The 16,361-nt window shown below is 43.1% G+C and overlaps 1 protein-coding gene across 1 annotated transcript; it reads left to right on the top strand.

Annotated features, from left to right (window-relative positions):
- Positions 1-785: 785 nt before the first annotated feature.
- On the top strand, positions 786-12,563 carry LOC119484964 (neuronal pentraxin-1-like). Its single transcript, XM_037764156.1, has 6 exons — positions 786-834; positions 6,325-6,938; positions 7,674-7,884; positions 8,633-8,874; positions 9,201-9,380; positions 11,300-12,563. The coding sequence occupies exons 1-6, from the start codon at positions 786-788 to the stop codon at positions 11,519-11,521; spliced, it is 1,518 nt and encodes a 505-aa protein (XP_037620084.1). The 3' UTR covers positions 11,522-12,563.
- Positions 12,564-16,361: the final 3,798 nt, after the last annotated feature.

Genomic DNA, 16,361 nt, shown 5'->3' on the forward strand with positions numbered 1-16,361 from the left:
TCTTGGGCCCCGGCAATTAGGCTCTGCCATTAACCATTTGTTATATCCGCTGTTTCTCGCCTTCAGCTTGGCACCTTGCTGATTACAATGCACCAGATCGATAATTAAACAAATTAAAGCGGACTGCTGGGTCAATTTCCATCCCATCTTAGCCAGCAGCTGCAGAGACGTCATGCACAAAATGATCTATGATCCATGACCAAATGCAGCAGAGCAAAGATGAAAGGCTGGCTAAAATGCTTTACTTATATGAGGGTTCAGTAACAAGAATATACATCAAAATGCAGTAAAAGTGGGCCTACTCACTATTCATATGAACGAGTCTAATTTTTATACATACAACCCATTTACTTTTTGTAAAAAAAAAAAGAAAAGACTTTTACTTTTAAAGGAGAGTTTATATGGGGTTTTATATACTTATGTAAAGTTCCCCATCTCCATAACTTATGATAAAAAAACATAGACTTCCACTATTTATACACAGCCTCATTAAAAAATGTCTCACCTGCACCCAATTTGAAAAACTGAGCTTGGTTTTAAAAGGAAAGACGCCACAATTCCACGCAGTTTAAAGCTATGGTTGATAATCTTCTTCAAAATCATTTTTGTTATGTTTGTTGAAATTCTCTTTACAGCCCAACGGCTTTTTTGAGTTCAGGATTTTGAGAGACTGTGGTGGGTGACCTTAGACCCTTTATAGGAGAACTTTATCCTCTAGTAAACAATGTAATCATAAAGGTTGTATGGTTATGAATGCTAATAGCAAAAAGTCACACAGCGGAAGCATGGTAAACAAGGTGGCGTCATCGCCACGGACCCTTCGCACTGAGGACAGTCCGCCACCAGTTGAGAAGTGTAAAAATATTTTCGATTCATTATGTAACTGTAGCGGGCTGAATGTCACTTTGATTTAATTTGAATAAGGCTACACGATGGTTGATCATGATTGGATAAGGATTCAGAGCTTTTTTATTGGGCATCAACCTCGGGTTTATAAATAAACAGTTCAGGTTGCGGTTACGTGAGACACAGCTGAGACGGCCCTTGGGGCCCCCCTACTTCTGATGCCCATGCCCAACAGCAATCAATAAATCAAATGCTTTAACAGAAAAAAGATAAGAACTAAATCCAGTATCTGTGGCTGTCGCAGGACTGTAATAATTCGACCTGCCTGCCTGATCACTCTCTGCCCGTGCACACATCACCGGAGTCTTCCACAAGCTGCTAGCTTGACAGCTGTGAGTACTAACAACTGTCATATTCGTGGTTTACATTCATAATGATCATTTTGGAGGGAGGCCTGATGGACGGGGCTGTCAGTGTTGCTGACTTGGCAACGTTCTCTCTAGATTTAGCGACTTTATGGAGCTAGTGCTGCTAGCTACTTTCATCAGAACAGAGTTAACTGGGCTGGGTTTTTAGCTTGTAGAATTTTTAAAATGTAGCGTACTCTTGCTAGTTTCTCAAGATTACCAACCCTAGCTTTAAAGCAGTGATTCACTACCTTTTTGGATTGTGACCCAATAGTTATCAATAGGGACCTCTAGTCCACAGGTGAGTGATGAGACAGTACTGTTTCCCTCATATTGCTTCATTTTCACATTGATTCTAGAGGCTTGAAAAAGTAAAAACTATCAATTATTAAGTATAAAAGCTAAGGCTAAAGATAGATACTGCTTCAAGGGAAACGTTGGTCCTGGTGCACTCTGAAATGTGTGAAATGTGAAATGATTATTGATTCCTGTCAGTCTTTGTTTCGCCTTATCTTTACCTTGCACTGCACTGATAAAACATCTAGGTGAAGTTCAAATGAAGTTCACTTTAGGTCAAGCTGTTTCCACGCAGCTGTGTGTCCTTCCTACGTCACTGCCATCATCGGTGATTTATCATCCCAACATGATCTATGTCAGAGGGTTGGCCCCCTTCCCTCGCTGTGTATCTTATTTATTAATGCCAGAGCCGTGGGGGGGGGGGGGGGGGGGGGGGGGGACGTAACAGTCTGTTTCATTATCTGGAAACATTTCACTTTCCGTTTAGCGCCTCAGTCTTGTAGTGGTTTAACATAACTGCTGTAGCTGAAGCTACTTTGTCTCTGACTCTTCACTGCTGCACTCACAAGTGTGGAAGACAACAAGAGAGAGAGAGAGAGAGAGGGGTGTTGATGAGGACTCCTACAGTGGGACAGACTCCTCTGGAAGATGGGGAGGTGATTTCATTTAAGGCGGACCAATAATTTCGCCACATGATGCTTAACATTCATGCCACGTGCATATGAGAGTTTAAAATAAACCCAATTTGTCATATAAAGTCCAGTGTGGAAGGAAACTCAGTAGGCTATGTACTCAAGTAGGCCTAATAGGCTACTAAAAGTAATCCTACTTTAGCTGAACAGTGGCCACAGCGGCAAGAAGTGGTAACTACTGAATGGGATGATGGAAAATGTCCAAATGTAGTGTAACAGTAGCAGAACGTTTAAAGGATTCATGAAGCTGAGCTGAGTTAGGGAGCAATATTTAGGCTCTACCTAAACCTTGCTCATGTTATCTAACATTAGCCACCATAAGCTATACCAGACCACATAGGCTGTAGAAGTCCAACCCCTGAGTGTATTGAATTGAACATGGGAGTACTTTATAGAGAGCTACAGGAGTCCTAAAACACGGAAATTAGTTAGTATTTTAGCACTTCCGGTTCCCTCGTTTCAAAGTCAATCGGTTTTTAGTTAGGTGCCTGAGTTAAGGTCTCCCGGTTAAAGGGACTATTTGTAACTTTGTACACGCATAAATGTAGCGGGTCGTCACACATGCGCGCTCGCATATGCGCGTTCGCGTGTAGCCGCTGTACCCTCCTCCTCTGAATGCTCGCCTTCACTCAGACAGCTCAGCTCGCTCCACCTCTAGACGTGAACGCGCGCTCACTACACACTACAGAAGAGTTAGTTTAGCTCTGAGAATATCTAGTGAATGTACAGGGGACGTTTGTGCAGAAATAACTGCTGCAGCTCCTCCAGACAAACAGAGGTTTTCTGTGTCTTGCGAAGTGACAGAGCTCTACAGAGATTTACGTTGTCTTCTCGTTACCGACCGGGTGCCGGTGTCTCCTCTGCTCTCTCCTGCTGCGGGCGGAGAGAGCAGGGAGACACGCTGCAGTGTCCCGCTGCTTCAGCCTGCACTTAGGCAGGAAAAGCCAACACTAGGATCAGATCTAAATCATGTTCATGGAGAGACCTTCGTCTGGTCAGCTAACATTATTGCCAAGCAGCTGAAATATAGAGTGATTTTGTGGTTTTAGCTGACTTGTGTCGCCTCACTGTTTTGAGTGATGCTCGTTCAGGTATATTGAGAGCGAGCAAGCGCGAGCCCGACGCTGACTTTTGTTGATTTCACGGCCACAGGTGTCGCTGTTAAGAAGCATTTCTGAAAGTTACAAATAGTCCCTTTAACACAAGCTGAAGAGATTTTAACGTTTTGTTCTACGATATAAAATACATCAATAAATAACCCATTTGTGAATTTTGAAGCCTTGATGTGTCTTAAAAAAGGCGGTTGCTAACAAGTGGCTAAATGAGACAAATGAAACATCATCACGCCAACTCGTCCTCCTTTACAGCCTCGTTGTGTATATTCTACTTTGAGTAGGCCTATTTTGAGGTAAGACTATTTTAAAGGCCTAGCCTACTTACACTCCTCTATATTTTAGAATTACATATTTTAGCCTACTCCATATTAATTCCACCACATTTAACAGTTCTTGCTATTTTCTATATTTTTTTTATTATTTTCATCAAAGACCACTTCTAAAATATTATGCATTTATCAAGTAATTTTAGTCTGGGGTCCTTCAATTTCATTTTTTAATAAAAAGTGAACAAAATATTGTAATTTTCAAACTCAACCTGTTCATCAAAATTAACTTTTTAAAACTCTAGTGGTTTCAATTTCTTGTTTCAAGACACAACAAGTTGATATAAATTAAAAACGTTGTTTGCAGCAATATACAACTTTAAGGACTTAACTATGGACAGAAATGTCTGAGACTAAAGTTTTTACAGTTTAAACAGCACAACACTAAAATCAACTCCACTATGACCAACTTCAACAAAAATGCATCAGTGATACCACTCTACCTACAATGTGCCTCTAGGCTACATAACACAATGTTAGCCTACTTCTATTTTGCTTCTGTACTTTTACTTTTTTACTTGCACTGTGACTATAATGTAAGTAAGGCACATTCTGCTGTCATATTTGCTGACAAGGTACTAAGATCACATTTTTGTGGAAAAGAAAAAAAATCTGACTCTTATTAATAACAAAACAGCTCAAAATTCTAAAATGAAATATATATATATTTCATTTTAGAATTTAGATCTTTTTTGTCATTCAAGAAAAATTAATAAAATATATATATATATATATATATATATATATATATATATAAACTGGAAAAAAAAGTTCGGAAACTTGTGTTTGGTGGATTATTTCTCTGTTGTTACAATGCTAATTATCATTGTATTTTACATGGTTGGAGAGCCTGTTTATTTACCTTCACAATGATGTCCAACTTCTAAGGATCATGCATTTGTGGGATGAGCAGCACAGCTGATTATGTGGGGAGCGCCCAAGAAAAATGTTCCAAAATGCTCTGCCAATGGTAAACAGTGTATTCTCATAAGGCTACCAGGAAGCCTGCAATGACTGCCCTTCACCTTCAGGCCCGTTTGCGCTGGTGTCGACAACACAGACAATGGAACCTGAACATGTGGGGGAATGTCATGTTCAGTGATGAGTCTAGGTTCTGTCTGCCAAAGTTAGACGGCAGGGTCAAAGTATGGAGACGACGTGGAGAACGCTATGCTGATTGTTTGCACCGATGGAGTAACAGCTTTCTAGTGGAGGCAGTGTCATGGTGTGGGGCGGCATCTCCCTCACTGGTAAAACAAGACTTGTCATCATTGAAGGCCATCTCAATGCAGTGAGATATCGGGATGAGATTCTGCAGCCAGTGGCGATCCCATATCTCCACAATCTGGGACCTAACTTCATCCTCCAAGAAACAAACGCTCGCCCCCACAGAGCCAGGGTTATCACAGACTACCTCCACAATGTGGGAGTAGAGAGAATGGAACGGCCTGCCAAGAGTCCACACCTCAACTCAATTCAACACTTGTAGGATCAGTTTGGGCGTGCTGTACGTGTTAGAGTGACCAACACAACCATGCTGGCTGACCTGCAACCAATCCTGGTTGAGGAATGGAACGCCATCCCACAGCAACGTGTGACCAGGTTGGTGACCAGCATGAAGAGGAGGTGCCAGGCTGTTGTGGCTGCGTATGGATCTTTCACCGCTACTGAGGCTCCTGACGGTGTATTAAATGAATAAAGTCTAAAATTGCCAATATGTCTTGTTTGTTCCTTGTTACTGATAGAGAGTTCAATCATCCAATCCACCAAACAACTCAAAACAAGAGTCAGTACCAACAGGAGAATACACTGTTATCATTGGCAGAGCATTTTGGCAATTTTGGGCGCTCCCCACATAATCAGCTGTGCTGCTCATCCCACAAATGCATGATCCTTACAAGTTGGACATCAATGTGAAGGTAAATAAACAGGCTTTCCAATGATGTAAAATACAATGACCATTAGCATTGTAACAACAGAGAAATAATCCACCAAACACAAGTTTCCAAACTTTCTTTTCCCAGTATATATATTATTTTTTCTTTATATTTCATTCTAGAATTTTGAGTGGTTTTGTTAATAATTAGTCCGATTTCTTTTCCACCGAGATATGATCTTAGTACCTTGTCAGCAAATATGACAGCATTTGTTTTACTTACATTATAGTCACAGTGCCTTTATGTGGTGTGTTGAAGTTTGCCTTTTTTGTGCAATATGAAGTGTATGTTCTTTATGTTATGTGAAAAATTTCAATAAACATATTTGCAAAAAAGTAAAAGTACAGAGGCAAAGTAGAAGTAGGCTAACATTGTGTTATGTGGCCTAGAGGCTCATTGTAAGTAGAGTGGTGTCACTGATGAGTTTACTGAAGTCAGATTCTGACTGCGGTACTTTTACTAAAGAGTCTCAGTAGGCTACCTCTGATAAAGCCATATGAAGGATATAAGGAGGTTTTGTGGTGTGAATAGTCTACATCATGTCTGATATTGCACACTTTCCTTTTCCTCCATAAAGCCCAGATACAGTCGTGCATGCGCTCTGTGCTCCTGTAGAGGCTGACTGTGTGTGTGTGTGGGGGGGGGTGCTTTACAAACAGCGAGGACGACCTTAACTAAGGGGCTGGACTGAGGAGGTTCATCAGAACCCGCTGCCTGCTGCCTGCTGCCTCCCTCACTGAGGCAGAGCAGCCGCTATATAAAGAGCTCCCAGAGACAGGAGCGCACAGTGCACAGTGGACAGCTTCAGTGGACAGCTTCAGTGGACAGCTCCGTGGTGCTGAACAGATTCTCTCTCTCTCTCTCAGTCTCACGCACGGCGCGGTGCGTGACTCGAACCATGGACGGATCCTCGTGGAAACTTTTTCTACTTTGTTGCCTGCTGGTTGCGGAGAGCTCCGCGCAGGACTTCGGACAGACGCAGTTTATTTGCACGTCGGTGCCCAAGGATATGGACCTGTGCGCGGCCACGATGCAGAACAGCGGTCCGGCGGAGGACCTGAAGACAACGGTGATGCAGCTGCGGGAGACCGTGCTGCAGCAGAAGGAGACCATCATGAACCAGAAGGAGACCATCAGGGAACTAACGTCCAAGCTGAGCCGCTGCGAGAGCCAGAGCCTCCCGGCGGCGGCGGGACCCGGAGGGAGACGGCCGGGGGTGAAGAACACCATGGGGGACGTGTCCCGGGGGACCACGGACACTCTCACCCAGCTGGGACACACGCTACAGACTCTCAAACAGAGACTGGAGAATCTAGAGGTAGGCAAGCACAGGAGGGCAGCGCGTTAAAGGGGCACAAGTTCATCAAAGAATCCGGTAGAAGGAGGCTGAACGGTAGAAGGAGGCTGAACCGGTAGAAGGAGGCTGAAACGGTAGAAGGAGGCTGAAGCCTCTGACGAGCTGCTGCTGCGGTACTGTTGAGGATGAGGGCAGTTTGTGCTCGGAGCTCCATGTGTTTTAGTTCTTCTTTTAATTAACAGAACAGCAGAGAAGCAGCGGGTAAAGTAAACCAGGGGCTTCTGAATACTGTGGCGCAGAGCACACACACACACACACACACACACACACACACACACACACAGAGACAGAGAGTAAGGGTCCAGTAGGAGTAGAGGAAGATGTTTAAGGGAGTTTAAAGAGTCCGTTGTGTCTCCTCTAACCCCGGTGTGTGTCTCCGTCCTCTAACTTAACCCCGGTGTGTGTCTCCGTCCTCTAACCTAACCCCGGTGTGTGTCTCCTCTAACCCCGGTGTGTGTCTACTCTAATCCCGGTGTGTGTCTCCGTCTTCTAACCCCGGTGTGTGTCTCCTCTAATCCCGGTGTGTGTCTCCTCTAACCCGGTGGGTGTCTCCGTTGTGTCTCCTCTAACCCCGGTGTGTGTCTCCGTCCTCTAACCCCGATGTGTGTATCCTCTAACCCCGGTGTATGTCTCCGTCCTCTAACCCCGGTGTGTCCCTCCTCTAACCTCAGTGTCTGTGTCCCTGTGTCCCTGCAGCAGTACAGCCGAGGCACCAACAACACGGTGCAGGCGAACAGCCTGAAAGACCTGCTCCAGAACAAGATCGACGACATGGAGAAGCAGGTTCTGTCCCGGGTCAACACCATAGAGGAGACCAAACCAGGCGCCAGGAACGACACCGAGCAGCGGAACCGAGTGGAGACCACGCTCACCTCTCTGCACCACCGGATCACCGACCTGGAGAAAGGTGCGTGAGAGGGCGCGCAGGCACTGAACGGGACTTTTACACAACATTACATTCCATGTCATTGTGTTGAGCTCGAGGGCGCCTGTCTGCAGAAACAAACACATAGTAATGTTCACTATGAGAGCGTGCATGTGGAAGCGTTTGCAATGCCGCAACCATAACGTTGCGCACAGATAGTGCGTGTGAGGGAGGAGAGGAGAGCTGCATTGCTTTGCATATATCAAGACCTGGTTGCACTTTTTGCTTCGCTGACTTTATGTTTTTAAAGCCAGAACCGGAGTAAAGAACGTGCACGGGAGCCTATAGAATATATATATAGAATAAATATATAGAATATATATAAATGTAGAGGTCATCATAGGGAGGGAAAGTTTGCAGGGTTTGCCGCGCACTGGCGCGTTTTTGGAGAACATGTCAAGGCTTTATTCAGCTTTTCAACACGTGCAATTGCGCGTGCGTACGTTACAGAGCCCTCCCACACAGACAACAGACAGAAAATAACTGTTTCATATTTGATCAGATATTTTAATATTGTGGAGAAAAAAATACTATTCAGTTTTCAAACACGTTTGTTTTTCTTCCTTTTCATCAACTGACTTGAATGTAATCATATCAATCCCATAATCATCATCATGAGTCCATAAAAATATATATGTGGCTTTATGAAGAGTTACCCTCCTCTTAATCTCTAAAATACAGAAACAAAATGCTGAGAAGTGCTCGCTAATAAGTGTCATCTCATGTGCAGGTAAAGACGGCAGGCCGACGGATAAGTTCCAGCTCACCTTCCCGCTGAGAACCAACTACATGTACGCCAAGGCCAAGAGGAGCCTGCCGGAGATGTACTCCTTCAGTGTGTGTCTGTGGATCAAGTCCAACGCGTCACCCGGCGTCGGGACGCCCTTCTCCTACGCCGTGCCGGGCCAGGCCAACGAGCTAGTGCTCATCGAGTGGGGCAACAACCCGATGGAGATTCTCATCAATGACAAGGTAACGGACAGCTGATGATCATGGTGATGTCACATGTCCATGTTAATGTGCAGAGCAGCTTCCAGTGGGTGCAGCAACAGGAAACAGTGATACAACTCTGTAGCTGGATGACTGAGTAACCTTCTCATGTGCCAGAACTGGAATTGGAATAAAAGTAGGTGGTGAGGTGAGCAACAGAGGGGTGTTTTTATAGAGGAACAGATAGGTGACAGGAAGAAGAGAAGCTGTGGGAGCGAGGAGTTTCACTCTGCTGCTACTGAAGTGTGAAAGAGAGAGACAGAGAAAAAGAGACGTGACTTTTTGTTTTTGCAACGTCTCTGCTGCAGGTTGCAAAACTGCCGTTCCTCATCAATGACGGGAAATGGCATCACCTGTGCATCACGTGGACCACCCGTGACGGGATGTGGGAGGCTTTCCAGGATGGAGTGATGCGGGGCAACGGAGAGAATCTGGCACCGTACCACCCCATCAAACCAGAGGGAGTACTGGTCCTGGGGCAGGAACAGGTGGGTACTCATATTCATATCAGGGATTGCAACTTCTGCACCTTCATCCACCACAGATTTAGAAAATAACATCATGTATTTGATTTTTTGACAAAAATGAAAGGTGGGAAAATGTATGAAATGAGACTGTGGAGAAATTGAAGAGGTGGCCAATTAAAGCAGCAGTAGGCAGGATCGGAGCAAATATGATTAAAAAAGTTATTTATATAAAACGGTCACTATATCCTGACAGTAGTACATGAGACAGGTAATCTGAAAAGGTCATGTGCCTCTGTGTCCTCCGGTGCTCCTAACTGCATCTGCAAGATTTCACAGACCGGAGGAAAACAACCAATCAGAGCTGATCTGGAGCCTTGCCTTCTCTGAGCAGCTGTCAATCACTCCTGAACTCTGATCAAACGGTCAAACTAGGCAGCGCTGATCAAATATGAATCAATATCTGTTACTGTAATGACTATTTCTCTCCTCAGATGTTCTCAGAATCATCTTGTAGTGTACTGTTTTGCTGTAAAATTAGAAAGTTTGTGACCCAGCAGCCATGTTTAGATCAGTTGAGGAAATACCAAGCTCCGCCCACCAGCTGGAGCACACTTTCTCATTTTACAGCTAAACAGTACACTACAAGATGATTCTGGAAACATCTGAGGAGAGAAATAGACATTACAGTAACAGAATATTGATTAATATTTGATCAGCGCTGCCTAGTTTGACCGTTTGATCAGAGTTTGCGATTGATTGACAGCTGCCTCTGTTGAATGAACAGCCAATAGGAACGCTCTCTCTCTGAAATGACCTGTGATTGGTCAAAGTCTCCCGTCACATGCTAGATGTTCTAAAGCCTGAAAACAGAGCCATGAGGAGGTGCAGAAGTCTAGTTATCTCTCACAACACTTAAATTACAATATGCTGAAAGGTTATTATGGAATTTTTGCCCAATGATGCCAGAAACATTCTGCCTACTGCAGCTTTAAGGCTTCCCAGTCAAATTAGTGTGTAATGTATCATCCAAGGATTGGAAAACAATAACAGTGCTTCTTCAATTTGGCCTGAAACATTCGAGATTTTACAGAGAAAATCACTTTGTTGCACAGAGCGAGACATATCCACTATGACACCTCTATTTATAGGAATAAAATCACGTCGTGTATGCATATTTATATAAATTAAACGGTTCCCAGACTGGAGTTCAGCAAAACAAAATTAAATTAAAAAAATGTGCTCACATTTTTTAACCAAAGCCTAAGAACAAAAGTTCTGTCAGGTGATGTCATTCTGCCCGTTGGCAAGAGAAAGCATATAAATGCCACGATAATGCACAAGGTCTTTAGCGTGCAATAAGTACAACTTTTTTGATTTCTGCGTGTCATTTGTACGCCATGTATCCTGTACTGACTGCGATGTAAGCGCATCCACGTATAAATGCTACGGTACGAGTTAGTGACGTAGTATAAAAAACGAGAAAGACCACTTATGGTGGGCGGGCCCAACAAACACGGGACTTAACCTGGAGACCTTTATCACGTGATGATTATCACGTTTTTTATTGACGTTTGTGGCGTGTTTTCCATATTAGTGTTACGTTGTTTCCGTACGTGTTTTACTTAGTTTACTTACTTATTTTAAGCCTAACCATGATGTTTTCCCTTACCCTAACTAAGTGGTTTTCTTGCCTAAACCTAACTGAGGACATTTGCATGGTGTACAAATGACACGCAAAAATGCGTCCTTGTGACACGGAATGTCCTTGAAATGTCGTGGTATTTCTATGCCTTCCTGTGAGACCGCGTTGTGTCACTTATAACAACAGCTTATCATCTTGTGCTCAAATGCACATCAATCTAAGGATTCCTCACAGGACAACTCCTTTGAGCAGATAACTAACACTCTGATGATTAACTCCTGTCTGCATTGTTCCACAGGACACGTTGGGAGGAGGCTTTGATGCGACACAAGCTTTCGTCGGCGAACTAGCGAACTTGAATATCTGGAATAGAAAACTTTCTATCGCGGAGATCTACAACTTGGCGACCTGCAACAGCAAAGCACCGGCTGGCAACGTCTTCTCCTGGACGGAGAGCAACATCGAAATATTTGGCGGGACGACCAAATGGACATTCGAGCCTTGCCGTTCGCTCAACTGAACTGCAGTTTACCGTCCAAGAAAGGCCTCTCTGTACTTCTGAGCTTTTGTCGTTCTGTCTTCATTTGACGTTTGTTAGAGACTATTTGAGTTGTTGGTAAGCTTAAATCTGGGATTTCTATCATTCTTAGGTATTTATGTGCAAAACAACACTTTTCATCTTGAGGAAAAAAAAAATCGTCTTGGAAACCTCAGTGAGAAAGTATTGGTATCTGTTTCTCCTTTTTTTCATGTTCAGTTGAAAGCACACCTGAGCTTTTTGTTTTGGCTTATTTCGACTTGGACTGGCACCTGGCAATCTGCGCCTTATGTTTGGACAATTCACAATCCAAGTGAGGAATTACATAACCGCTCCCACCCCCTTCCCTCTGGAAAGTGGGAGATTACGCTGTCCATCCAATTCTTGTCAGTGTTTGGCGCTGTGAAGTGATGTCTGACGCTGGTACAGCTCCCTGCAAACCAGCCCCCCAACCCCAATCCTCCTTACCTTCACTCTGCCCCGCCCCTCCGGAACTTGCACTGTGACTGACGAAGAGATCGCCAGGAGAGGAGGGTATGTTGAAGGACACTGCAAAGTCAGACTGTGGTACAAGTCAATTTGTAATTGTCGTTCGCTTCAAGTGTTTCTGTAAGAATGTCGTTAACTTGCCAACATTGCTACGAAGCCTGGGTGCCTTGGGCTGGTACAAATATTCAGCACATTCAGTATGTTTTAAGTTGCAAATTTCAGTGTTTATCGGTTTCTGTTTTCCTTTCTGAGCTGGGTTGAGTTCCTTGTTTCTCTGGTAAATGTAATTTAATTACAGTTTGTTATCTGACATGATGTGTTTTGGCAGGTGTTTGTACTACTCTGTATTAGGAATGTTACAGTATGTGTATAGTAACAGCATGAATGACAGAGTGCTGTGAAAGCATTGTTGAAATCTGCTTTACTATCTTCTCTGGGTCCGGGTTTTTTACTGTATTGTTATATGCTCCAAGCATGGCAAAACTGAGAGATGAAGAATTTAATTTTTGTAATAAAATTGTGATACTTAATGTCACAGTGCATTCCTGGCTTTGGTTATGTGCATGGAAACATGAGAGAGCATGAGGGAAGGTGATGCAGAGCGAGTGGGTGCAGGAGAGAGAGTCACTGATTTTTACCACGGTCAAACAGCGGAGAGGGAAAGATAACTGCCAAATAAGTGAAATGTCCAACGGCAGTGAAGGTCACAAAGAGGTCGCTTAAGAAAAGAAATGAAACCGTGTGGGTGTCCGTGTGTTTGTGTGCATTGACTCTTTTTTAAGCTGACTGCAGAAGATAACCCACTCGTTGCTTTGTTGTTGCTGCTGTGAGATGCAGCGCCGTGCACTAAAGACAGCAAGGAGAAAAGTGCTTCATCATATCTGCCTTTCAGTGGCCCAGTTCGAGTTAGTGCATTATCAGTTCACTCAGATGACCTGTTGCTGTAGCACCAGCCATTTACATCCAAGAGATGTGGCTGTTCCTGCATTTAAATTACTCAAGCGTCAAGTGGTGAAAGCAAAATAAATCAGAATAACATGATTTGTTCTTCTGCTATTTTTACCATGAGGCACTTCAGAAAAGCCCCTCACAATGGGCAGCTGTTATCTTTGTTTTTCCACACTTATTTCCTTCATTAAGAAAACCTCTAGGTCCTCAAATGTTTATCATGTCATGTCGTGCTGCATAATTTCTGCTCGTATACACGCCACATTTTGTCTTATTATCACATTCTGTTTTATCTAAAGAGGTTCAACTCCTCCGTGTTCTGCTTATGAATAAATTCATTGAGCCTTGACTGAAATATTACTGGGGAAAGATGAAGTTGTAGGTCCTCTAATTCGCAGGTTCAACAAATTTTTGTCTGAAGCTTGACTTAGTGGACATTCTTTGGCTTTCTGTGGGAGTATTCAGACTGACAATTCAACTGCCTACAGGGCTTCAACATGAAACTAAAATTCCAACAGCATTTAACTCTTACACTTTGACAGACACTCAAATTCAACTGACGCTTCAGCTGCTTAAACTGCTCTCAAGGTAGACCTCGAAGTGGACTTTGTTTATCTCAGGAAGGATTGCATCACAGACATTTGACATGCTTTCAACAATCATTCAACTGCTTTGAACACGACTAAACCCAGTCGCCAGAAAAAATGTTGGCATTGTACGTTTCTGCAAACCACAGGATATGTCAAACATTTCTGAACCAAAAAGACGATTTATAAATACGTTTCAGCCTCATATCCCGGTTTCAGAAACGCACAATGCCACGTGGTTAACGTTAACGTGAAATGACTAATTAGGTTTAGGCAACAAAACTACTTGGTTAAGGTTAGAAAAGAAAACATGGTTTGTGTAACAGCGTAACGCAACGGCTCAACGCAACGGCACAACGTAACAGCACAACGCAACAAAGTAACAATGCAATGTAACAACGTAACGTTACAACGAAACAAGGCAACACAACAACGTAACATAACCTAACGTAGCAACATAGTATAACAACGAAACAACGCAACACAACAATGCAACAAAACGCAACGTAACAACATAACGTAACAACATAACGTAACAACGGTACAGAACAACGGTACGGAACACAACAACACAACTACGCAACAAAACGCAACGGAACAACATAACGGAACAATGTAACGGAACAACGGAACGCAACAACGCAACAACGCAAGAAAATGCAACGGAACAACAAAACGGAACAAAGTAACAATCGGAACACAACAACACAACAACGCAAGAAAACGCAACGGAACAACATAACGGAGCAACATAACGGAACAACATAACGCAACAAAACGCAATGTAACAACATAACGGAACAACATAACGTAACAAAGTAACAATCGGAACAACTTCTTACGTAACTTTACATAACAAAAGGTTTTTACACAAGACACGAACAGTGGCCCCCTGTGAAAGTCCTGTGTTTGTTTAACCCATCCACCACCGGTCCCACCCACCCTTTTTGCTAGTTATATTCGTTATTTATACCACAAAACTCTCAAGAACGGTCACTCGAGATACTACATCACTTCATTCGTTGTACATCCTCACTTGCTCTGACTGAATGCGACTGGGCTGTTCTGCTTCAACTAATTTACTTTCAGCATCAACATATCAACAGACACTTCAACTGATTTTTATTCTTCAACTAACGTTGACCCACCAACAGATACTTTATTTGTTTATAGTACACGTACTTCAACGTCAACGGAAGTTTCAATTGCTTTCATTGTTTACAAATCATCTGACATTTTAGCTCTCACTCTTCTGCTGACATTTCACCTGCTTTCGGCTCTTACTCTTCAACGTTCAGTTCAACTGCTTTCAATGTTTACAAGCAACATTGACTATTCAACTGCCTACAGGGCTTAAACTTGAAATTCAAATTTCAAGGGCTTTCAGCTCTTACACTTCAACAGACACTTCAAAACTTTTTCAGTGCTTCAAAATCAGCTGACACTTCAACTGCTATAAGTGTTTCAACTTAAACTGCAACTCCCATGCAACATCTTACATGCAAACATGTATTGTTTATTTGTTTTTAAGACATCTTAATCTGTTTCCAGTGGGTGCACCTGCGATTTTCAGCAGAAAATATAACATTTGCCATCACATTGTGTTTTATGGAATGAAGTTCCACTCCCCGGTGTGGTTAGCTCATGAATACATTCATTGAGCCTCGACTGAAACATTATTGGGGAAAGGCAAATTTGTAGATCCTTGCAGGGGTTTCTGTTCGATAAATGTTGATCTTAAGCTTGACCTTGAAGTGGATTTTCTTTAGCTGAGAGAGAGTCTGCATCACCATAATCACCCATGATGCAGCAGCAGCAGCAGCCAGGGTCAAGAGCATTTTAAAGGAATGACAAGGCATTAATACAATTCCTGTAGCAGCAGTAAACACACACAAAGACAGAAAACTATTTATTCTGTCCCTTAGCCACGTTGGCAGATGGGTCCCAAAACACTTGGATATATCAGCCAATTACATTAATAGAAAATACCAGGACAGCTGAAAGATGACTGGGGGTCTTTGCCAAAGTGGCTGTCATTGTGGAAGAACTTTCCAACCATATTCAGGATTTATCAGAAAGTTTTGAGTAGAAACGCTAAAAGTCTTTTAAATGTGACATTTAACTGTTTTGACGAACATTGCTTTGTGTTACCACATAATAAAGGAATCCACTATTATAATATAACCCTTTGAGACCGGAGGGTTATTCTACGACTGCTTCAGCCGGGAAGCGGATGAACCATGGCCAGATAATCCTGCATCGTATTTTGACGCCACAATCGCTTTAGGTGGTCAGTTTACTACACTCAGCTAATAGCCTCCCGGTGTAGGGCTTCTAATCTCTGACAGACTATATTTCTGCAGAACAAATGCATTTGCGCTCCAGAAACTGCTTTGTGTAGAAGCGGACGGACTAAAATACATCCAGGCGACCTAAAGGATCATTTTACACTTGATATACATAAGACACAAAGATCAAGCCTCTTTCATGAACAATCATGACTGACAATATTACGCGATGAAATGCTGGGGTTACGCCTACCTTTGCAGGCACAGAAAGTAAATTGATTACAATTTTCCCCCATAAAGCCTCGACATATAAGCACTGAGAGAGACATGTGACTGAAAGACACGGAGTATAGAACAACATCTGGAGGGTTGTTAGTAATGTTCTGCTTCTGAGGTACAGTACATTCCATAGTGTTTTGCTGGCAGAGCACATATTCTAGGGCACCTCCTCACCTGGCGATGTAAACAGATGCTGTGGTTTATAGGCTACTGGAGATTAGGAGAAGGTGT

This window comes from Sebastes umbrosus, chromosome 3 (genome assembly GCF_015220745.1).
Source record: "Sebastes umbrosus isolate fSebUmb1 chromosome 3, fSebUmb1.pri, whole genome shotgun sequence".
NCBI lineage: Eukaryota > Metazoa > Chordata > Actinopteri > Perciformes > Sebastidae > Sebastes > Sebastes umbrosus.

Excerpts from the sequence above, each read along its gene's own strand:
- LOC119484964 (XM_037764156.1), top strand. The coding sequence starts at position 786 with ATGGTAAACAAGGTGGCGTCATCGCCACGGACCCTTCGCACTGAGGAC. Across the intron at positions 835-6,324 it reads GACCCTTCGCACTGAGGACA|AACCCGCTGCCTGCTGCCTG; the intron begins GTCCGCCACCAG and ends GAGGTTCATCAG. Across the intron at positions 7,885-8,632 it reads GATCACCGACCTGGAGAAAG|GTAAAGACGGCAGGCCGACG; the intron begins GTGCGTGAGAGG and ends TCTCATGTGCAG.